The 24338-nt window shown below is 36.4% G+C and overlaps 3 protein-coding genes across 4 annotated transcripts; 2 read left to right on the top strand and 1 right to left on the bottom strand.

Annotated features, from left to right (window-relative positions):
* The first annotated feature begins 131 nt into the window (after positions 1–131).
* LOC140774614 (M phase phosphoprotein 10) lies at positions 132–6695 on the top strand. Its single transcript, XM_073117687.1, has 13 exons — positions 132–868; positions 1379–1440; positions 2359–2497; positions 2607–2717; positions 2839–2976; positions 3582–3650; positions 3736–3777; positions 3914–3982; positions 4632–4703; positions 4785–4838; positions 4929–5070; positions 6065–6127; positions 6232–6695. Exons 1-13 carry the CDS (start codon positions 200–202, stop codon positions 6237–6239), a joined length of 1638 nt encoding a protein of 545 aa, XP_072973788.1. The 5' UTR covers positions 132–199; the 3' UTR covers positions 6240–6695.
* Positions 6696–7265: 570 nt separating this feature from the next.
* Positions 7266–10642, top strand: LOC140773923 (ubiquitin-conjugating enzyme E2 variant 1C). Its single transcript, XM_073116711.1, has 4 exons — positions 7266–7425; positions 9652–9791; positions 9946–10071; positions 10257–10642. Exons 1-4 carry the CDS (start codon positions 7389–7391, stop codon positions 10395–10397), a joined length of 444 nt encoding a protein of 147 aa, XP_072972812.1. The 5' UTR covers positions 7266–7388; the 3' UTR covers positions 10398–10642.
* A 259-nt stretch (positions 10643–10901) lies between these two features.
* On the bottom strand, positions 10902–24148 carry LOC140773723 (vacuolar protein sorting-associated protein 53 A). Of its 2 annotated transcripts, XM_073116427.1 has the most exons (26): positions 24015–24148; positions 23789–23926; positions 22791–22885; positions 22208–22264; positions 21831–21981; positions 20683–20753; positions 19647–19771; positions 18625–18785; positions 18382–18523; positions 17689–17752; positions 16750–16944; positions 16639–16680; positions 16447–16551; positions 16308–16367; positions 15163–15240; positions 14772–14879; positions 14616–14681; positions 14233–14310; positions 14024–14157; positions 13532–13625; positions 12872–12949; positions 12683–12745; positions 11949–12017; positions 11772–11867; positions 11132–11451; positions 10902–11061 (listed from the first exon to the last, which is right to left on the bottom strand). In XM_073116427.1, the coding sequence occupies exons 2-26, from the start codon at positions 23835–23837 to the stop codon at positions 11058–11060; spliced, it is 2505 nt and encodes an 834-aa protein (XP_072972528.1). In that variant the 5' UTR covers positions 23838–23926; positions 24015–24148; the 3' UTR covers positions 10902–11057. The 2 variants fall into 2 exon arrangements, with proteins under 2 accessions (XP_072972528.1, XP_072972529.1); XM_073116428.1 differs by lacking the exon at positions 24015–24148 and having other exon boundaries at positions 10902–11451; positions 22208–22278; positions 23789–23807.
* Positions 24149–24338: the final 190 nt, after the last annotated feature.

Here is a 24338-nt window from a genome sequence, read left to right as displayed (position 1 = left end):
CAGTTTTACTCTAAACATACCTAAAATAATATTGTTAGTATGTAAAGTTTAGGAGGGGTTCTTTGCAATACAGATTAAAAGGAGGTGTGATGTGCAAAATAAACGTAGAGAAAACCCCTGGCGCGACTAAAACCCTCTTTCACTCCTCAACTCGGCGGCAACCTGTCGTGTCCTCCTCCTTGTTATTCCTCTCTCTTCCATGGCGGCGACCACGGGAGGAGAAGAAGCCCTAGAGCGGCTTTGCTCGACCAATCCGGCCACCTACCTCTCGCCGTCGCCGGAGCTGTCCGGCCTCGCGCGCGTTGCCTCACGGCACCTCTTCTCGTCTCTTGCCCCCTTATGCCCTAATCCCCCACTCGAATCCCTCCTCGTCGACGAGTCCTTCGACGCCGAGCAAATCTGGTACCAGATTGATCTCCTCTACCGCCCCCTACTCTCTCATCTCCGCCGCGAGCTTAGACGTCTCGAGAAACGGCCCCCTTCTCGCTTTCCTCTTCCTCCTCCTATCCCCGAAAAGAAAGAAGAAGAAGAAGGAGAAGAAGATAAGGAAGACGAGGAGGAGGAAGAGGACGAAGGGGACGGAGAAGAGAACGAAGGCGATGACGAGGACATGGAGGAAGAGGAAGAAGATGAGGATGACGATGGTGATGAGGAGGAGGAAGAGGAGCAAGGTGGTAGGAAAGCGGGAGGCGTGGAGGATGGGTTCTTGAAGATAAATGAATTGGAGGAATACCTGGAGAAGGACGAGGCGAAGGAGTATGGTCTTGCGAAGAACAAGAAAGGGAATCAAGACCTTAAAAAGAAGTCTAGGAAGGATGAGGACGAGGATGATGATGAAGAGGAAGAGGATGGAGGAGACGATTTGAATGTGAGAACCTTTTTCTTTCGCCCTTCTTTTTTTTTTCTTTTATTTTTTCGCAGGTTGCTTTCTCTTCCATTAGAATTAAGCTAAATAACGTTTATGTTATTTTCGGGAAAAACCCGATTTAGTTCCTTACAATTACAAATTCAGAGTTTTATTGAAGACCTTACATATCGGATGACAAAATCTTCAGGTCAAATTTGTTTGACACATGGAAGAATTAAAATTGTTTTACTTTCTTTTTCAATTCTATTTTGTCTGAGAAAACCTGATATAGTACTAGCAGTTTTTCTTGTTATTTTTTAGTTATAATGTAGTGGACAGCGTTTGACAATTGTCCAATTAAATTTCATTATTATAGTGGGGCAATTTTATAGTTTTTTTCTTATCTGATTCGTTTGTAATACCAATTTTTGTTCGAAGATTTTGATGATGTTGATGAAGGAATTTCATAATTCTATTGGGGCAATTTTATATGCTTTTCCTTATCTGATTTGTTTGTAATATCAATTTTAGTTGGAAGATTTTGATGATGTTGATGAAGGTGATGAAGAAGTAGATGTTGATGAAAATGCAAGGTACGCCTATTTTCACAATCCCATCAGAGTAACAAACTTTGATTTATATATGCCATGTATTCTTTCTTACAGACTGCAACTTGTCTTGGCTTTTGTGAAAGCATGTCAGGTTTTTTTTTTTTCCTTTCTGCATGCCTTTGTTATATGGATTACTTTGCTAGCTTATCCTTGCAACACAAGAAACCTACACCAAGCAAACAACCTAAGAAACATGTCTATGCTTTGAGGAATCAGATGTAATACAATTAGGGTGTATACTTCAATGCCATCTTTTGCCTCACTTGTACACCATGACAATTGTAACTTTGTAAATAGGTTGGCTGAAGCTTCAGGAACAAAAGTGAACCTGCACTTATTCTTGACAAATTAGACATATGGTGATGCATCAACTAGTTGTATTATTAACACATGTTTTAGTTTGATTATCAACGAAGGTTTTATATGCATATGCTCTTTTAGTAGATGTACTTTAGTTATGATTACTCTCTCAGGGAAGAGTGCAAATTTTTTCTTAAATCCAATATTCACCTGTGCAGCCCAAAGCAATGAAGTATAGCAGGTTCATATAACTAAAACATATATATAACCTGGCGTTACAAGAAGAGGTTGTACCTTCAGTGCATGTTTCCTTTTGGTAGTTGCTGAAAAATTTCATATGCATTTGCACTTTTAGTGGATGTATGTTAGTTTGTGGTTACTTTCTCAAGGGGGAGTACAAAAATTATCTTAAAGTGAATGTTCACTTGTGCAACCCAAAGCGTGGTGTATAGCATGTTCATAGGACTCAAGTGTGCACAATATGGCATTACAAGAAGATGTCTTATGCATAGAATATTATCTTCTTTAGCTATTTCTTTTGTCGATAGAGCTTTGATATTTACATTTGGACTTTAACCATGTGAAAGGGGTCGTCTCCAGGTATGAAGACTTCTTTGGAGGCAAAGCCAAGAAAGGAAACAAGAAAGATGGTAAAAAGAGAAATTCCTCAAAGAAAGTTCAATTCCTGGATAGCTCAGGAGACATGGAAATGGATGATGATCAGGAAGATAATGAGGATGTGGGCACTAAAATCTAATCTTTCATTCTACTAAACCTTAGGGAGATACTAGTGAATAGATGAATGTTTACAAACCATTGATTATGCAACATTTTCTTTTTAACAACAGAATATGAAAATTCTCTCGACCCATGAGAAAGAGATCCAGAAGATGCGCTCTAAGATAGATGAAATGGAGAAAGCCAACTTGGAACCCAAGTCCTGGACCATGCAGGGAGAGGTAGATTACTTTTATAACTTGACTCAAACTAAATGACTAACTTTGTTATTGAGTATACAAATTTTATAAGCTTGGTTTCTTTTTTCATCATCTGTATTGAGTATCCTCAGTTCTATGATAGATTACTGCTGCTAAAAGGCCCAAAAACAGTGCTCTTGAAGTTGACCTCGATTTTGAGCACAATGTGAGACCTGCTCCAGTAATCACAGAGGAAGTCACGGCTTCACTTGAGGATCTGATTAGAAAAAGGATTGTGGAGGTAAGTTGGTCATCGTCTGAAAGATATGTGAACCCCTCACTCCTGTTTTACCTCCATTTTGGGTCAACTGGGACTGGGAGTATTTACTTTTAGTCCTATTCTTTTACTAAAGTTTATAATTAATCTTTTGTTCATTGAACACCCAAATATGCTTGGGCATTGTTGACCTTAGTTGTACTTGTGCTTATCCAGTCTTTTGGCTGCTTGCCTGCTCTAGTTGCTTTCTTGAATATTAATGCTACTGTCTTCTCTTTCTTGCCTGCACAATTTACACACTCTACACACCCATAGCCTTTTCTCATCCATTCAAGAAAGAATCCTATTATGCTCGTATGGATCTGTCCTTTGGTTAATAAGACAGTTATGACTATAATCAGTGGTTTTCTTGCCCATAATTTGACTGCTACTTTGTAGCAAAACCAAAACTTTTTCCATCATGATGCTGATAATAGATTGTTTTGTCATCATGCTGAAAGACTGTATTTTCTGATGGAGGTTATTTTGTCACTCCATGCGCAAGATTATTAGAATTTTGTGTAGGAATTATCTTTCTTAAACTTTAAATAGATGGCTGATGTACATATATTCTTTCTTCGGTTTTGCAGGGGCACTTTGATGATGTTGAAAGGGCTCCTGCATTACCATCTAAAGCACCAAAAGAGCACAAGGAGCTGGTAAGCTTGAATTTTAGGAAATTCCCTGAAAGTTCTTTCTAGGATCAGATATGCTTATCTGGACGTAATTTCCTTTAATTTACAGGATGAGAACAAGAGCAAGAAGGGCCTTGCTGAAATATATGAGGTCGGTAACTTTTATCATATATTCCTTCCTCTTATTTGAATCAGATTTGCTCCATATTTAGGAGATTATAAGAATTCGTATGTTTAGAACATATCCAGTTTTTGACTAATGTTATCTCTTTTGCTATATAATTCAGGAAGAGTATGCCCAGAAAGCCGGCTTAGCAGCTGCTCCTCTTTCTGTTTCAGATGAACAAAAGAGAGAGGTATTATTACTGAAAAAATGTAATTATTAAGTACATATTTGTTGACTATAATATAGCTCGCAAAAAGCTATATATGCAAGTGCTTTACTTTTGTTCAAATGAGGTAGAAGATTGTGTTTAGTGACTCTAGTCCTGCCCTTTTGCATATAGTTTCACCAAGAGCATAACATGGTTAACTTGGCTCTCAAAAGGTTTAAATATTGAAGTCTAATATAACCAAGAGATATGCATAAGTTAATATATATAGCCCATGAAGTTTGCCTCTTGATACAATAATATTTTGATACTCTAGGCAACCTTTTTTGCCAAAAATTCTGTTAGCCATAATTTGGTACAGGCTGTCAGTTTTAAGGCTACTCAAAAGGTGTAACATATCTAAGTGTTTAACCATTAAAGTTGAACAGTTAAGTAGATGCTATGGTAAGTGAAACGGCAGCACATACATGTCTTTGTCACCTTTTCATAATATAGTGTAATTTATATTCCTGTGGCTGCCCAAACCTTGGGTGCGCTGAGGGCATGTAACACTAGCATGTGCATACACGATTCGTACTTAGTACCCTCATGTAGGTCATGATTGCTTCTTTACATCTTATTCTTCAATAACTGTGCAAAAGTTGCTATAATGATTTTTCTTTCTTTCGCTCAGGCAAGTATCCTGTTTAAGAAGATCTGTTTGAAGCTGGATGCATTGTCTCATTTCCACTTTGCTCCAAAGCCGGTATGCAATTGTATCAATTTTTTTCTACCATAGCTATGGAAAATTTTTCTTTATAGACTTATAAAAGCATTACCTTTGCAGGTCATTGAAGACATGTCTATACAAGCAAATGTTCCTGCACTAGCAATGGAAGAGGTATATAAGCTCTTAAGACTTGGTTTTTTGTTTCCTCCTTTTTCCTTTTTTTGTGAGCTATACGACTAACAAATCTAATGTTTTTTGCAGGTTGCACCTGTTGCTGTATCAGATGCTGCGATGCTTGCTCCTGAAGAAGTTTTTGAAGGAAAAGGTGATATTAAGGAAGAGGGCGAGCTAACACAAGCAGAACGGAGGAGAAGAAGAGCTAACAAGAAAAGGAAATTTAAAGGTACAGTTTCGTCCTATAATTGCCTTTTGGGATTTCATGTAGCTTTTTCAGTTATTCTATCTCATTTCATGGATCTGGAATTGAAAATAAAAAACTTGAGAACCATCGTTTTAAGCCTGAATGCCTTGGCTCTCTCTCGCCTTAGATAGAATATAACTATGCTCCATTTAGGTTTTACCTAGGCGACCACTTTAGCATCTCATATCATATTTTAGTATGTAGACTGACTTTGAAATTTAAAATTATTGTACATGTCGATGAATTAGGGAATTCAAATATCTTACTATAGTTCTTAACAAAATACATTAATATATTGTTTAACTTCCTCTCTAACGATTATTTATGTAATTTGTTTATTTTTTACCATCTTGAATTGTGGGTGCTTGCCTAGGCACTACATAATCCTTTGTCCGCCCGTCTACTGCCTATAGGCTTTTAAAACCTTGTTGAGGGCTCAAGACTTCTTTAAACTAGGGCATTCCCTCAATCCCGTTGGTCAAGTTGTTTGGTTTAATTTTTGATCAAGATGTGGAAATACTTCAATATTTGGTCCATGCATTTGTGCATTTTCTGGTAGCTACTCTTATATCTAGATATTATATTAATTGAATCATTTGAGAATCATTATACATAAACTATGGGGTCATTTAGTTTCTTGTATTTAGAAATACATGGGTATTAAACACTACATGTTGCTCTAAATATTGTATATTAAGAAACAAATAGCTTGTTTGGTTGATCATATTTCATAGCACTGTATTTGTTAAACACATATTTAGTTAGTTATATTTTATAATGGCGTATTTAGTAAATAAGTGTTTAATTAGAGGAGAAAAGAAGAGAGGAGAGGAAAGATGAGTTAGGGTTTGAGAATGGAAACGAGAGGAGAGGAGAAGAGAGCTTATGAATCATTTCACATATTAGATATTACTGCACCTCAAAGTGTTCTGTTTTTCTTGAAGTTCTTGAAGTTCTGATTTCTTAATTTTGGCAGCTGAGACAGCTAAAAGAGAAGCTAAGAAACCACGAGAAAGTGGAGATCTGAATCATCCCAATGGTAATTTATTCACCGCAATGTTGCCATAAATGATCTCGTCGAAAGCAATTTTATTCACCAGATTTTTAATTTATGGGTCATTTACTTCTGATTTCTTCAACCAGGTAAGTAAAAACTTGTGGGCCAAGTGTACCGAGAGAGAAAGTTGAACGTCCAAGACGTTGTGCTGCTGTGGTCATTCAAGCCAGCAATTTAAATTCAGGTCTTCCACAGCTTCTGCGAGGGCATCTCTCCCTTACCATTTGGAGATTGAGCCACATATTTTTTTTTGAAAGAAAAACAAAATACTTTTTCCCGTCTCTCTGAGCCAGAACTATTCAAGTCCTTTGTTGATGTAAACTTGGAAGGGACAAAAAACAGAGAGAGAGTTTGAGTGGAGTTTAACCATGAGGATGGGAGCCAGATCAAAGTTTGGTAAACTTTTGGGTATCAAGGATCAAAGCTTCCGTGTTGTAGTTCATTCAAAATGATTGGTTATTATTATCTTGTCATATAATTTATGGGGCATAACAAGTTGTAAGCTGAGATACGTTCTTCTTTGATTTGAACATCCTATGTTTGTTCTTAAAAATGATACGGTTCAGCATGCGTGGGCAAAGAACGGAAAATACGCAAGACTTTTTCTCAAGTCAATTATCAAACATGTTTTTGTTATGGTGAATCTAAGTGTAGGTGCCATTTTGCAAAAACGATCCTAAAATCCTAATTTTATCGGACTTGTTTTGCGAATGCACTGCTCTCAATGAGAGAGTCGGTTGGTTTATCAAGACACAAGAATAAAATAGAAGTACAGTGGGGTAGTACGGGGCTTTTACAATTAAATTGTATCTGATTTTATAAATTATATGACAATAAACTTTAGTGTGTACTGTTATGTACAGTTTATTGTAATAAAATATGTATCAACTATATATATATATATATATATAAAATTAAAAGATATATATGGAAAAGGGCAAAAATATAAAACTTGGAAAGAGTAAATTAAATTATATCTTCATCATCCTGAAATATTGCTCTAGATTTAAATTGTAATTTTCCTTCAAGGGCTGTAATGAATAGGGGTGAAAGTGTAATTTTGTTAAAAGAAATTGTACACGTATAATGTGATATGTAGGGAACAATACAAAACAAATGAGGGAGCACTAGAAGGATTCGGTTTCAAGGCGATCGATAAGCTTGTCGGCCGAGGACGAAGAAGGAGAAGCTCCGCAGAGGGAGAGAGAGAGAGAGGGAAGGAGGGAGGGAGAGTTCGTCGGCGATGACGCTGGGGAGTTCGGGTCAATCGGACGTCGTTGGTGAGAAATCTTCTCTTCCCCCTCCTTCTCCTTCTCCTTCTCCTTCTCCTTCGCCCTTCTTTCTTATTTACCGGTATGATTTAGGGTTTCAATCGGTCGATCAAGTTATAGCTCATCTCTCTGCGTCTCTTTTCCGGACACTTTGGAACCGTAGATGACGAGGAGGGAAGAGAGCATAAGATCCTTCTCTTTTACATATTTAAATTTTTCCTGAGATCAAGATTTATGCCCCCGAGAAGTATAACTTGATCGTTCTGTGGAGTCACATTTCTGCGAGGGCGAAATAGTAAGATCGTAGATATAGGAACGCAGATGAAAGATGAGAGGATTGTTCTTCTGTGATTTCGCAGATCGCCACGGAAAATATATTAGGGCTTCCTTCATCTTTATAGAAGTGTCCTCACAATGAAATAAAATGAAATATTGATCTTAGGCATTCTGGGAGATTGTTGTATATAGATAAATATGTTTTGTTAACAACTTAACATTCTCTCATCGCAAAATCCACCTCATTTATGGCATCTTTATTTGTAAAAAAAAACAGTTGAATGTGTGGTAATCTGGTCTTTTGTATAGATTCAACAACCTAATGATTAGTAATAAGCTTCCAGGAACATTCATAAGGCACGACTATTGTTGCTGCTGCTTCTTATCTGCAGGGCTTTTTGTTATAAGAGGAAACTTAAGCAAAGTAATCAGGATAGCCGAGCAAGATGTTAGTAAATTTTGTAGTTTAGTATCAGAATTTTTTTCTTAAGATCATCCAAGTTCTTTTCACTTGGATAGATTGGATTAGACTTGAATTAATAGATCAATCTGGGTTAAGGCATCTGTTTAGTTCATAATATTATCTAGTTTAATATGTGGTTTGAATTGATCAGGTAACGGATGCTAATTTAAAGAGTTACAAGTCTAACTGTTAGTTCTAAATTGTCTGAAAAGCTACCTCATTTGATTCTACTTATTTGAAGATTTTGAACATTACTTGTCATGTGATGTTATCAGCATAGTGTTAACTATTAAGTACTAAGAACATATGCAGGGAGGAAATAACAACTTTAATCATACAGTAACCGATCCCTCTGGAATACGCTCCTCTCCTTTTCTTTCTATAGCTCTATATGTCAAAGACAGAAAAAAAAAAGGATGAAAGGATTTAAAGAAATAAATTATAGTATCATGTTTCTTGATCATACCTTATTGTCTCATTATTTATAAGGATACATTGCTTTCTCTGCAATCTTTTTGGCATTCCTTCCGTATCTTCATTTTTTTCTCTTCAATTTTTGTGCATATGAGTATACAATACAAAGCAAACATTTGTTTGTCTTATTATTTTGGAGTCCACAAGCAAACCATATGTTTATGTTTAATAATGCCAAGATTTGGCATAGGCGGTATGACTTGTTTCTTCAAGGCTTTGCAAAAGCTAAGATTAGTTTGTCATTCAGCTTAAAGATTGAGGTACTAGATAGACATTTCATTTGTATTTAGATACACGAACCTATTGCATTATAAAATCTTTTGAGATGAGTTTTAGCATTTATTAGAAACTAATTACCCAAAGATCTTATGTGGAAACAGTGAACTTTTATGTACTATTTTGTTTGAGAATAACTGCTGTACTATCATATACGTATCAGGTATGATTGGAAACACTTAAATTCTTTCATTGCCATAGGGCATCTACAAATAAAAATAACACCCAATTTTTGGTTGAGATGGAAGGAAATGCCATTGCGTGGCATGGTCAACCATCCTATAAGAATGTTTGAACAAGTATCTTGAATACTAGATAGGTTTTTTAAGTCGTCTTCAGTAAGAACTTTAAATCTTTCTATCCACTTTGCATGTTGTCTCTGAGAATAAGATTTTTTTGTTAGCACATGACCTGTTAATCATTCTATCTATTTTGCTTGCCATCTTAAGTTGATATCAGGGGAGTTGTAAGAATCTTTGAAGAATTATCTTTTAACAAACTAGAGTAAGTCTGACAGGTGCATTTCTTGCAAATCTGGAACAGAGTCATTTCTGATAGCTTACCTACACTAAAATTTTTGAGACCATGCTGTAGTTATGACTTTTATATCAAATAATCTAGTGCTGCGGTTGAACAACCAAAATCTCTGGAACATTATTGATAGTGTCTAACATAGTGCATTCAACATGCTGATTTGATATCTTGATTGGCTGGAAATGTCATTTAAATGTTTACTTCATATGCAGTTCCTCGGAACTTCAGATTGCTAGAAGAGCTTGAGAGAGGAGAGAAGGGCATCGGCGATGGGTCTGTTAGCTATGGCATGGATGATGGAGATGATATATACATGCGTTCTTGGACAGGCACAATAATTGGCCCCCAAAATGTGAGTTCCTAGTGAACTCTTACTCATGGTTTCTTCCAGCTTTCAGATGCTATGATCTCCTGCGTTCTGTATTCTGCATTTAATGGGCTGCACTTCTGCATTTAATTGGCTGCACTGTGATTTCTCAGTTCTTATTTGTTGCTATGTTTGGCAGACTGTTCATGAGGGTCGCATTTATCAACTAAAGCTGTTTTGTGACAAGGATTATCCTGAGAAACCACCAAGTGTTCGATTTCACTCACGGATCAATATGCTTTGTGTTAATTCTGACACAGGAGTGGTAGATAACTTTCTCCCTCTGGTCTTTTCTTTTTATCAACTCGTCTAACAGTTTAGACTCATTGATGATGCAAATGCTTTCATGTTGTCTTTTGTCTATGAATGCTCGTTCTATTGATTTTACTAAATACTGTCTTCTCGAAGGGTTTACTGGTTTTCCCATGATTTTGGTTTGAGCAATTGTAGGTTGATTCGAGGAAATTTGCCTTACTGGGAAATTGGCAACGTCATTTCACCATGGAGGATATCTTAACGCAGCTTAGGAAAGAAATGGCAGCTCAACACAACCGTAAATTAGTGCAGCCACCAGACGGGTCATTCTTTTAGATCGGTGTTTTATGAACGCTGCATATCTTGGCGCTGGTGCCCCTTTAGGTGGTTTTGCCAACTATTGTAGCTTAATTATGAACTGCTTGTGAGGAAAGTTTGCTTTATATATGTAGCTGCGAATTGTACAATTTGCACCTGGTATAAACCCCGGTGACTGGCTATAAAGTAAGTACACTTTGTCGTTATTAGTAAGTGTGGAAAAGTAAGTGTATCATCTTTGCATAAAAATATTTATTGTTATACGTCAGGTTTTACTCAGTTTCATAAATTAGATATTGTTCTTTACTCATTTTGTCGGTTTCATTGCTCTTTATCCTGTTTGTGCTGAAAGAATTTTATATCGAACTTAAGATGTTGGAGATTTTATGTTAGCAAAATATACATCACTTCAGATAGAGTCGTCTGTTATACCGCTTCCTCCGATGATAGTATCTTTGCTTGATAGCATCATCCATCTTAAGGAGTTCAAATATCTCACGGGCACAACTCGGATACAAAGAATTGACAAAGCTTTCCTTTGGAATGTAACTGATGATTCAGTACTATCTGTAACTTTTGCTATAAGCAAACGAACAACTGATGGGTTGCCTTCACATGTCCTTAACGAAAATATAACAATACCTACAAAGCTCGTTGCAAGTGGGAGAAAAAATTGCCTCATCTGTAACAATGCGCACCGCGTTACCTAAGAAACGATAAATTAGTGTACATAAAAGAACATTAATACCTACGGGTTAAAGAGCTTGCGAAAAGGCCCATCCTTCCGATCTTTGGCAGCCTCTGTTAAGGCAAGGAACCTTTTGAAACCTGTTGTTGCTGCTCCCCGCCCTAATGCAGCAGCACGAGTGAGCACATCCTCTCTGGAGGAAAGGGCTCCTGTGGAGGCTGTCATACTAGGCAGCGCTGAAGCTGTAGAAGTTACAGTAGGAATAGTTGGAACAGCTGGAGCAGATGGCAGTGCAACTGTTGGAGGCATAGAAGGATGTCTGATGCTGGAGCTATGCTTGTTGAAATCTTCCAGTATCGCTTGCTGATCAGCTTTCTTCAAGCCCTGTGACACAGGAGCTCAAGCATATAAATGTCAACCAGCACAAATCATTCTAGTAGAGTGTTTAGCTCAAAAAAGAACTAAGTATATTCACTGATACCAAGAAAAAGTAGTGCCTTCCATTTACAGCTCAAAAAAGAACTAGTATTATCATACATCTCCAACTACAGATATATTTTGAAATGCATAGAATAGTTTCTGCATTGTCCAACTTGCTTCTGTGTCATTAGAGGTTTGCTAGAGGCAAACATGATGTGACATACACTTGGAAAGGCCTTTTGCTATAAAGCACATACGAAGCAAAATCTTAATGAAGAACAAACCTTGAGGTCAAGAATTCGCTGGAACTCCAGAGGTGTGCCCTCGGGGAGTAGTGCTCGATATGTATTTGCAACAGAATCAACAGGAGATAAAATAACCTGCAAAGCACATGATTGATCATACTTCATTAGAAATACAACTTCCAGAGTGCCAAGGATCCGGATAAGTACACCTTATACCTTTAAGAGCGCTTCAGCTTTACTCACTTCACGACCCACAAACTTTGAATAGCTGGCAGCAGCTGTATTCTATTGCAGGCATATATAACAAGGGAGTTAGTGCAAATAGATGGTAGCATCTATAGGTCTCAAGTAGCTTGTGAATAGTGAAATAGCACATTTATTGGCAATCAATTCATCTCACAAATAATTATTAGCATTCATTATCGATCTGTTTTAATATTTATGAGCAACGATAGCAGTGCTACAAGCACGGACCGTACCAACCACCGGCCGGCACGCAATGGTATGACATATGTTGCGGCGCTTACCAGCCAGCCAGAAGAAGGGAAGAGAAAAAGGTATGGGACTACTGACCTTCACCCTTCACCATTGCCGCTCGCACCCCCGTTGGGTGCCCTAGCCTGAGAGAGAGAGAGAGAGAGAGAGAGAGAGGGGGGGGGGGGGGGGGGGGGGGTCGATTAAAAAGCTTTGTCGCGGGCGATTAACATGGCCATCCATTCTTATGATCACAACCTCTCTATGAAAACCACTATCATACCACAACTATCATAACTAACACTCTTAAGAAAGAGGTATGGCTGTCAGCCTGTAATGCTATATAGTTCATTACCTCTTATCACACTTCCACCAGGATAACATTATTTGACAAACAAAGAGGAGAATAAATGAATTACATCACTAAAATAATATATCATATTCTAAACTATGTTTAACTTGACTAAAAAACTTACCTGTTTCCCTAAAGTTGGGACATCTAGAAGGATCGTCTTGACAGCCTGCGTGTCCAGCAGCATCTACAATAAAATAGCAATCAAACTGTCAAAGGTCACACTTTGTGGAAACCCAACTGATGATCACAATGACAACCAAAAGAAGTCCAAGCATCCTAACAATAGAAAGTTCAATAAAATAGACATTACCTGTTGTGCACCAGTTTCTGATATGTGCTTGCATTTGTAAATGTTGAGGTAAAAGCGAGGACCAAGAGATGCTGCCAGCTGCATACAGTCATTTTGGAAACAGCAATTGAATTAATAAATTTACTGATCAAGGCATCTATACTTTTATCACCCACTTACGAATCCATATCCATAATCGACTGGAAAATTAAGCTGTAAACTACAGAAGCTAATTTGAACCTACATTTAGTCAGCACGGACCAAGACATGATGGGTAAGGCGAGAGAACATTCTAAAACTAACCTAGCATCACCACAATACCATAATTTGGTTTTAAAGTTCCTGAATACTGACATTTATGGCAAATCGAGTTCCCCAGTAAATCCTAGACAGCCAGTTGCTAAGAACAGGAACTACTATGTGGTTTCCACTTCCACTTTCAACTCATGACGCCAGTAGAAATTTCCACCCAAGTTCAGCCAGCAATGAAAGATAGAAAGTTTTGCTACTAAGCAATGAATTCCAAAGGATATAGGACTACTGAAATTTATAGAACATAAACAGTAAATAACATGAAAATAATATAAGCATCCATCTCTCATAAGTAGTAGTCTCGTTAGAAATTCACAGATGAAACAGACAAATTGTACCAAAAAGAGGAGTATCCATCCGTAAAAGTACCTTATCTAAGAAAAACTGGAAGTAGGTAGGTGACAGTAGGCTACCAAGCACTGGAATGCTACTGGAAAGGATAGAGTTGATGCCATTCACATACCTGCATGATAATAGCAAAAATTTCCTCTTAACATTGCTTAAACTCAAAATTTGATGAGCAAATTGAATAAATATGCATTTGATAAAGTTGATAATACATATCATAGAAACAAAAATCTTTTCCAGCCAAACAAGAGAAGCATTAAATAAGAGCAAATATTACCACCATCGAGAGATTGTCATACTCATTCCCTTTCCTATCTCTCATGGGGAAAGAAGCCAACTCTCATGTAAATAAGAGCACATACTAAGAAGTACTGAGAAGATTTGGTTGATAATTCAAATAAAAGGGTATGCCTAATCACATACATCATATATGCACCTCAAAATTTCCAAAATCTCCAGATGTACATCCACAAAAACTCTAATCGTGAGGAGACAAGAACTAGTAAATCATACTCTGACTGGTCGCCAACACTCTCGAGAGTGGACCATGGAACACGGGTCATAGCAACCATTTCAGCATCAAATTTGGTTTCGAGTCCATGCACTAATGTCATTAGTGCTTTTGTGATCACTGCTGAGAACTCATCCTGCTCAAACAAGATCTCCTCAGTAAACACAAGAATTATTAAAGGGATGAGATGATAGATCCAGAACTGTTTTACCTGAACTTCAGATATATCCACCTTCTCTGCAAATTGAGGATCAATGATCTTAGAAACATTTTCAGCTAACTCGCCAGACTGTCAAAATGATGTAGAAGAAAGTTAGCTAGCAACATAGAGGAAGACAAAAGAGAAAGAAACAAAAACGGGCGAAGAAATTTAGTGGATCTTCTTGAACAGATATGCTATTCTGTATAGTTTATTAAAGCAGCTTTTGACCACAACTTCCAGCATGAAACTGAACATTCCAATGGTGGATAAAATTTTCTAGGTTAGTTCATCTGGCTCCTTTAAGTAAAAGAGATTACAATATCCTAGTTTGATTTAGAATTATCTATATAATGCCTGCTATGCTCCTTTGATGAGGATAAAAAACAACTAACCGTTTTTTGACAGTACTCTGCTGTATTAACGATGTGACAAATCATTCTTTCGTCTCTGTCAGAGGTCTGGAGTGATTGTCATAATAACAAACTTCATAAGGTCTCAAAATAATTAGCTACATGATAATTTAGTGCAAAAGAAGTATGAGGGGTGACCTTGATCTGTCCATCTGTGCCAGTTGCAGCCGCAACAATGCCAGTACCACCTTTCGGCAATCTAGCATATAGTCTGGTTGCATATGCTTTGAGGATTCTTTGAAATACCTATTTAAGAAAGAATATGATTTTATTCATGATGGTAAGATCTTGAAAAGGGATTCAATATATCATAGTTATACAACTAAAAAAGTCTCAAACATCAACCTCAAACAACAAAGCTACAAGATACCAATACTGCACTTATATGGTTAGGAAAATAGAGAGGGATAGACAAGAGCAAGACATATTCGTACACAGGTTTAGTTTCTTCCACATGATTTGAAATATTTACCTGACCAATTAAAAATAATATTCCCCTTATTTTTAAACTTTAGTAACATATATATACCTCGAACAATTTGAACAATGTCTGATTCTTTGTTAAAGCACTGCATCTCTTTAAGCTTCTCCTGATAATCAAGAATACCTGCATTAAAAATGCATTTGAAATAAAAGAGCATCACAATAAATTTCAATGCAGACAACATAACTTTACTTAGATGCATGAATATACATAGGCATTAAACCACCTTAGTTTTTCAAAACTATTGAAGATTTTCAACCAGTCAGAGTATACGATTTAACCATGTGCACTTCCGAGCAATGAGAAACATGTTTCATCACTAAATTTTTTTTTAAAATGTTTTAGCTCAACTGTGCTGCTTCCTTGCTATGCCCAGTAAACATTTCTCACTAATACAGTACCACCAACCAGTTCTCAATTCCAGTTGTCCCAAATAATAATTTCACAGAGCATTATTCCTGTTCTGGATGTCACATATACATTTCAGTTCATTGTTCTACTTTATTCTCATTCTCAATATTCATATGTTCTAGATTTTTCATGGAGGGCACGAGAGAGGCCATATCCACATGCATACATATTGACAATATCTTATAATGACTTCATCGCCTTAATATTAACAATATACAGTTATATCTCAATCTAACTAATAAATCCAATTCATCTATTTACTCCTAATGGTCTGTGATCTTGTCACTATCGGTACACAATCCTTTGTTCTCTTATCCCTCGGTAAACTTGATGAAATTTAGCACTGTTCTCCTTGCCTATTATATTGATTTTTAAGAGTAAAAGCTCTCTCTTCATTGTTAATCTTCTTCCTCGATTCCTAAGGATAGGGCACTCCAAGTTTCCAAACCAAAGAAAAGGCAATAGTATTTCAAAGGCCACTTCCAGTGTAAACCACCCAGCCTTACCATCTTACTCTCTTACTAGCATAGTGGAGACACCTAATTTGCATTTACACTAGGTGCACTTGTTATTATTGCAGCATTACTTCACCCGAAGCTTCTAATGAACCTACTTTTTATAATCTTGCCATCCAACTACAAAATTATATTATCATCTACGACTTTCCAGCCAAATGTGGAATTATAAACAAATTTAGCAATAAGAAAGCTATAGTTAACTGTTCACAAAGTAAAGAAAAATAACAAACAGTAGAAATACTAAATTCTAGTTTAACCGACCTGCATGCTACTCGACAATATATTTGTCTGACTTCCCTCCTCAGTTTCCCATGTTTCTTCCTATTAAAAGAAAATTGTGTAAGGTACATTACTACAAAAAAGAAAAGAAGCAATCTCATTATATGTTTTATTTATGTACCTGAACAAGTTTCTCCAAATGCTCCATCAAGGTTTTCTCCTCTAGCTCTACATAAACTACCAAATGTGCTTCAAAACAAGATGAGATAATACCACGAAAATTGAACTGCAGGAACAACATGTGAACAATTATTTATACCGGCAGGCAACAAATGAAAATACACTATTTTTTTCACTAGCTAGATTTACTGACCCCTGCCCCAGGCACCGACAAATCTTTATGCTTCTCTTTCTCCTGTCAGCATAAAGTCTAAGAAGTCAGAGGACATTACCAATATCAGGACCCTAAAAGGTTAGTGCGTACCAACTCAGTTCCACCATGGGGTACCGCAAGCTTCTTTTCATATTTTTTCCGTATATCTGAAACAATTTTGTTGTGATTTTCCCCGTCGTCAGCTTCTTCCTCATCACTTCCAAATTCTTTATTTCGAGAGCTCATGGTTCCTCCACTGAATTTCTCAGCCAACTCTTCCTCAAATTCAAGAGTTCGCTGAAGTGCCTGATATGACGAGACAGTACAACAGTACATCACATCAGTCAGTTTCATATCATAAAGCAGTACCAACTGCAGGGAGGGGGATAATCCTTTTCTACATTGTTATCTAGTTTATCGAACGCTAAAAAGTAAAAAGATATGATATATGGCAATACAACATAAAAATTATTTTAAAAAAGATAGTTTATTAGGCACATCTTAATCCTAGTTCATCTTTAAAAACTGAAATACAATTATCTGCAGCATCTTTGGATCATCAAAAAAAAAAAAAAAATCGGACCACAAGTTCTTGCTCTCGAAAAGAGAACATGAATTAAGTTATTCATAATCTTTATCTTTAAGGATTTCCTTGCCATAGCAAGGTACCATGTCGGCTACCCAATACAGAAAAACAAAAAGGACACTTCTCAACTTGACTGACCAAAAACCAAAAGGCTCATTAGTATTGCCATTGCCAATTTAAGCAAACATCAAGTAACCCTTAGCTGTAATGAATTCTAGCAGAATTTCAATGATTATTTTTCTCACAAACTGTAAAATACTTGGAACAGGAGATATAAGCAAGTAAATTCATAATGAGGAAGGGCATGTAAACAGTATGGCAGAGTGGCTACTATTGTGAATTATCTTGTTTCATAGTTTAGCTAATGGTTGTCACCTGAAGACTGAATAGTGTATCCTAATGCAGGTGCTGCCTAAGAAAATCCCATTGGTAAAGTAAAGCAAAATAAGAGAGACAATTATTACCAATAATAAGGTCCCAACGTCTGGCTTTTCTTTCAGGTTGTTGAGAATATCGACAATTTGTGTCCTGACAAATTGGACAGAATAAATGTATCATCTAGTAATTCATGAATGTGGTACAAATTATAAAGATAGTGTTAAAGTAACTTATATAATCACAAAAGTAGATCAAGGTGTCCACTACAAGTGCAGATAGTCACGAAATGGTGCAAATAATGAAAAATTACGATATGCAAATCTAAGGTATCTAAAACATATCAAATATTCAGAAAAACAGGAAAATTAACATACAAAAGCAGTATAAAAGTTCCTTCTAGTCAGAGACAGCAACCATAGAACCTTCTGACAATTTGCCTTTATCTCAAAAAGGAACGCAAAGTACACAATATCATCTACTTTCTAAATGTACAGTTTCAGTTCCTTGAGATGAAATACTTGTTTTTGTTCTCCATATCCATAATTGCATGGACAGCTAACTGACAACACCATTATGTTACAAAAAGCTAGAAGACATGTAAGGTCCCGTGCTACTTTCCAAACCCCTGACAAAGATCGAAAATCACAGTTACCAAGTCTAGACCATTAACAGATTCGGATTGGTATCAGCCATGTAATGTTGTGAAAACGAGTCCTAAGGCTGATGCTAAAATAAAAATCATTTGCTTTAAGACAAAAGGAGGTACAAGGTTCACCAACCTTGTCAGTTTACAAAATTGGATACAAAGCAGATAGTCGACATGCCATGCAGGTGGAAAAATTTTCCAAATTTCCTCATTTGTCCTCAACCGACGCTTAATCCATGCATATCTTCTTTCAGTCTTATCCAATTTGGCAAGTTCTGGATTAAAGAGATTGAAAACAGAAACAAAATTCAATGTCTAAATCAAGATGCATAAGCTTGCAGTGAGACCAACGAAAGTAGAATACACAAGGATTGACCTGCTCCTTCGAAGATCTGGCGATATGATGTAAGTTCCTTGCTGCAAAAGTTTTTCACCAGTTCTTCTCTGACAGATGGCTCCAAAGCATCAACAACCAGGCATGCATCTGATAGCTGCTGCAATAGGTTAGCTTCTTCGGTTTCCTTTCCAGTTCCTAAGCTGAAAATTTTCTGAGTGGTTAAGATGATCATAATAATCTCAATCACAAGAAGGTTTAAGGATGCAAAACTACAAGTATAAATATTCGAGATGGACGCTGGAAGTTGCAGTACCGGAAGATCCAGTATGACTAATACAAGCTACCAGCTATAGAAGAGACACAGTATGGCCAGCAAGTCAGCAACTATGCTCTTTATTCTATTTACACTAAATTGTATAGAAGATCCTTAGAACAAAAGATGTGATCATGGGATTCCGGAAGCAAGAATAAAGGAATAGAAACACCCTCATAAACATGTTCTAGCAAGACACTTTGCATTGACTTATGGTTTTGAGTTACCATGAGACACGAAAGGCATGAGAAGCAAGAAAACATTCATGGTGTGCATAGCAACTGATAAGTAACAATGTTCTGGCAGATTTGCATTGCCGTCATGTCGTTTGATGAAAAATATCATGTTAAAAGAAAATAAAGTACGAAAATTCCAGGAAAAAAATCAATATTTCTTGAAGCACATAAGATATTTAAGAAACAATATCTTCACCTAATAAAGCTAAGAGAAGAAAAAGTTCCTTCCAAAGAAGACAGAATAAATTGTGAATATCCGACATTTCAGTATAAGCCAAAGATAGTTGTCCTACTACAGAAACAAAGTCCAAATGTACTGGTACAAAGATGCTTCTTGCAGGAAGAGCTTGTTGGCATTACAATCTGTGAAAAGATCTCAAATGTGTCACATACCGAAAAAGATTATGATTCTAAGTTTCTAGCTCCAGTTCTTATTATCTACAGTGAAACTACATCGGTAAGACCATTAACAAATATGCACCATATGATTTCTTTCAGTTCATACTTCATACCTTGAGAAGTCTGAGGAAACATGAGATTTCAGTATTTTCTTGATGTTCTTGAACTTCTCTCTGAGCTCAGTTATCTTTGGTACATCCCTATAAGCTTCAAAGTGACTGCACAACTGGTTTACTGCCTGGTGAAAGGAGGAGAAATAACATTGCAGGCTAAAAGCATGTAAGGTGGAAGTTGGAGAAATAACAATTACAAGTTGCAACTACTAGTTACAGAGAAAGATACAACAGCATATAACCAATAATGCACTCCAACCAATGAGATTGGGACCAACAACTATATTAATATATGAGAAGTCAATTCATCTCCCAGGTCAGTAATTAACTTAAAGAAGCACAAGGAAACAAAAGGAAATTTCAAGACTAAGACATAGAACATGTATAGGAGACAATGAGATATCAACTGATATTGCTTAATGAACTTATGTAGCTATTATTTTGAAAGAACACATAAGCCAAAAGCGCTGAACTATAAGCAGAACCAACCAAAACTTTTAAACATATCATTTTCTTTGGGACTTGAACACAGAAGGAACTGAAACTTCAAACTTGCCCCTTCAGCACTAGTGTTTATGGTCCATTGAGAAAGTATACCTAGTATCCAAGTCTCACACAGCTAAACCACCAGACTAACTAGTACCGGGCATTTCTACAGGTCCTTGGATAAGTGCACTCAGTGGTTGCTGGAAATATCTCAACACAGAGGAAAGAAAACCAGCTTTCACTTTCCAACAGAGGAAAGACAACAAAATGAAGACTATGAAATTGACCTTACGACATCAATTCCAGTGGCAGACAAATTTTAAAGTGAAGCTAAAAGAAATCATTTCAGATCAATTCCAACTGTAAACATTTTGACATCAGAGAAAGAAATTAGACAAATTAGCAACAATTATACTAGTAAAAAACCAACTAATAAGAGAAGAAAGTAGACCATAAAACTATGAAACCAGCGTATAAGTTTCAAATTTGCTACATTTACAGCTTTGTCAAAGGTTTAGTTAGGCAGTAGCAGTTGGCATTTTTATATTACCTCTAATTGTGCAGCTGCCTCCTTATACTGCCGTTTTGAAGCCATTACCTGAAGTTGCTCAACAGCCGAGACTGCATGCAGTCAAGAGAAGTGGTGCAACATGAATATATTGATAAAAGATGCCAAATATGCAAATCATTTGAAAACTGTGTCAAGAGAGATGAATGCAGGATCTAACAGATATGAAATTGCAGAAAATGTGAATCATGCAGAAGTTAAGGAACCACTTGTCTGATCAAATCTAATCACAAGACAGTCCTATATTGATGTGCATGTTGAAAGTTATCATAAATCATGCACGTGTGAATATACTGTCACACAGTCACACAAGCACCAACCAACCATTACGTTGCTAATCAGTACCATCACCATAGTCACATCAGTTTTAATGCTGAAATAAAATAACCCATGTTTTTGCAATTTTCAACATTCAAACAAAAGGAACAGTTATTTGCTTTTTTTTCTTGCTTTCTTGAAATTTAGATCCTAACCAATTAAGATTTGATTATAATCTAACCCAGGATAAACTTTGAAGCCTCAAAAGAGTCAGAGTTGCATATTCCTCTTTAACATAAATGTGCCATCTGAACTATCCTCAATTTATCGTTTTGTGATCAGGATTAGGACCCAATACATTTAATGCTATAGAGACATTCATACTATTCTTTTACTATTTAAAAAAAAAAAGTTGTAACTCAGCTCCTCAAGACATATTTGCCATATAATTAAAAACAGACAAGTACAATAACCTACATCTCAAATATGAAGATGTCTAATGAACATCTAGAGGGACAGGGAGATGACCATCTCAAAATAATCGTATCTTACCAAATCTTTAATCATGACTACCCTCCTTTCTTCTCTTTTTGGCAAGCCTACATAAATCTCAAAATAATTATATCTAAGCAAATCTTTAATCACGACTACCTCCCTTTCTTCTCTTTTTTGGCAAACCTACATAAATATTAAAGGATTATAAAAATAATTAAATGGAGCAAGTTCCATTTTCCAATATCTAATCATGCATGCAAATTTAAAGAATTGCTTTAATTATGACATAGGACAATGTATTTAATTAAAACAATTAATGCTTGTAATTCATGCATTGCAATAGCAGCTGTTTCAAGTATTAAGAGAAAAATACTGACCGAGCATAGTAAGACGGTGAAGAGCAGTAATTGTGGTTGTTATATGCTTCTTTGCAAAGTCCAGTTTCTTAATGTCGCGACAAATTTCCTGAACCATTGTTTCTGTTTGTTCAGCCTTAGTTTTTATTTCATAAATCTTGTGCATAAGTTCCTGCAAGTAAAAGAAGGAAAAAAATAGTGAAACATGAGTAATGTTCTCTGATTCTCTATACTGCGAATAACCATAACAGCAGCAAAGCAACATGTTGTCTGATGATACTTATATTAACAAATTACATTATTCTCTTGGAAACTTAGAATCGGTGCCTTCATCTTAAAAAGTTGATAGCAGAAAATAAAAAAATACAACAATGAGACCATAGAAAAAAAGGAAAGACCTGAACAGCATGAGTTGCAGCAGCAAGATCTTCCTTCGCTTTTGTCCCCGAGCTACTCTGTGCATACATAACTACACGATAATAAGTATTACTAAAAGTAAAGCACGATTAGAATGACATGCTCAAATATGATTAAGGGTATGCTAGTTCCACTAAAATCTTCCCAGAAAATAATTTCAACCCCCCCAAAAAACAATCTTGACAGGTATTTAGCTTCACTGGAAATAAAACAACAAAAAGAAGTTTTCTAGTTTTGCAAACAGATTCCCTTCTGTAAGAAAATGTCTAGAGTAAGCCAAAGGCGCAAATCCAAATTATTTTCCTATTTCCTTCTTCATGTATTCTAATTTTTAACAACTTCCCTCATCTCTCTTTTATGGGTATTTATGGCATGTGCTTCATTTACAAGAGAAACATCAGCTTTCTGCTTCCCAAATCTCATCAAGAGAAAAGACTAATGAACTGGCAACTTTTTCCCCATGGAAATTGGCTTCCCAGGATTTCTTTGGAATCAAATGAAGACAAAAATGTGACACATCTTTCGCATAGGAAAGAAGAAAATAAAAATAGAGAAGGATACAACCTGCTGACGAACAGCTGCAAGGATACCCGCATCCACACGACGAATCTCACTTTGTATCTTTTGCATAAGTGGTTCAACGCCGGATAATGATGCTTCTGAGTGTAGAGAATTATCCATAGTGTCAGCATTGAGGATTATGTATCCTTGGAAAGCAATCAATATGGAGATCTAAATTGAATCTCGAAATTTACTACTTAAAATAAAACAAAGCAGTAATTGGTTGGTAAATAATGAGAAAAACAAAGTAAATTATCGAAATAATATCATCCACTTCGGCCTAATGATCAATTTTAGGAGAGACTATTTCTTTTTTATAAAGATTTTGGTTAAGTTACAATGTAATACACTTGAAGATCTCAGTTAAGTTACAACATAATATACATAAAGAATAATGCAGACAATAAACAGCACGTTAGTGTTATTTATCCTCAATTCCAATACCGTCAGAATGTATTGCAAAAGTAAACTGCTTTAAAAGAAAAACAAATGTCAATTATGGATACCGTAAGTAAACCAACTTGCATAAATAGGTTATATTTGATAAGTGCATTACAGATCATATATTTCATTGATTTTCCTTATAGCACATTAAAGAACAAAAATGAAAGATCCAGCAACATACTATTTCTGTTATAAAAGGTGATAACCACCTACCATTTATAAAGGATTTTGTTCGCCCCACATTCCAATAAACACATTAGAAGATATAATAAGTAATCTTGGAAACCCATGTAGGGGATGAAAAGGTCGGGTTTTCTAATTCTTGCTTTCGAAACTCCCAATACAAAAAAGAGATGGATTCGAATCTACTCCGAAATTTTCATGAAACTAAATTATTTTACAAGATTAAAGAGTGATTCTGGTATCATCAAGATTCAGATAAAATGCGCATTCTCTAGCAGATAATGGTAAGTTGAGCATCACAAAATGCACACAAGAATCGGCGCACCGAGAAGAGATAAAGACGAAGTCAATTCGCATCAAGAAAGAAGACATACCTGTAGGAAACATCTGGTTGATGTACTCCAGAGCACTGGATTTATCCATCTTTTCTCCTATATCCCGTGATCCGATCGCCGCGACAAGCTCAGGACTTATCCCGGATATTCTTGCATCCAAATTGAGGAGTAATAAATCTGAGACAGCACATAAAGATCGAACGACCGAAGAATTAGAAGGAGGCAGCCATCGGATAAATCCAAGAGCGCTATCAGATCTACAAACCCTAGAGCCAGATCGGGGTTTGGAACCGAAGCCCTGAAGCAGATCTTGAAGGGAATTGGGAGGCGAGAGCACTACGAGCGGTGAGGAGAGAGATAGCTCGATGTCTCGTCGCTGACAAACTAAGTCGAAGTTAAAAAGTTTCTCGTAATTTTTCTCTTCTTCTTTTTTCTGTGGAGAAAGAAGGAAAAGATCGAGGCCCAATCCAACAACCTAAGCCCAGCCTAGTGTATGAGAAAGTTCTGGGCCAAGGCTAGACGCCCGGTTGGAGAGAGTATTTTGGTCCAAAGAGATTAAAACTTCCACATTTCTATACTTGGGAGTTTT

This window comes from Typha angustifolia, chromosome 13 (assembly GCF_048772165.1).
Source record: "Typha angustifolia cultivar Huaian chromosome 13, ASM4877216v1, whole genome shotgun sequence".
Lineage (NCBI taxonomy): Eukaryota > Viridiplantae > Streptophyta > Magnoliopsida > Poales > Typhaceae > Typha > Typha angustifolia.
This window is presented reverse-complemented; position numbering and strand designations above follow the sequence as displayed.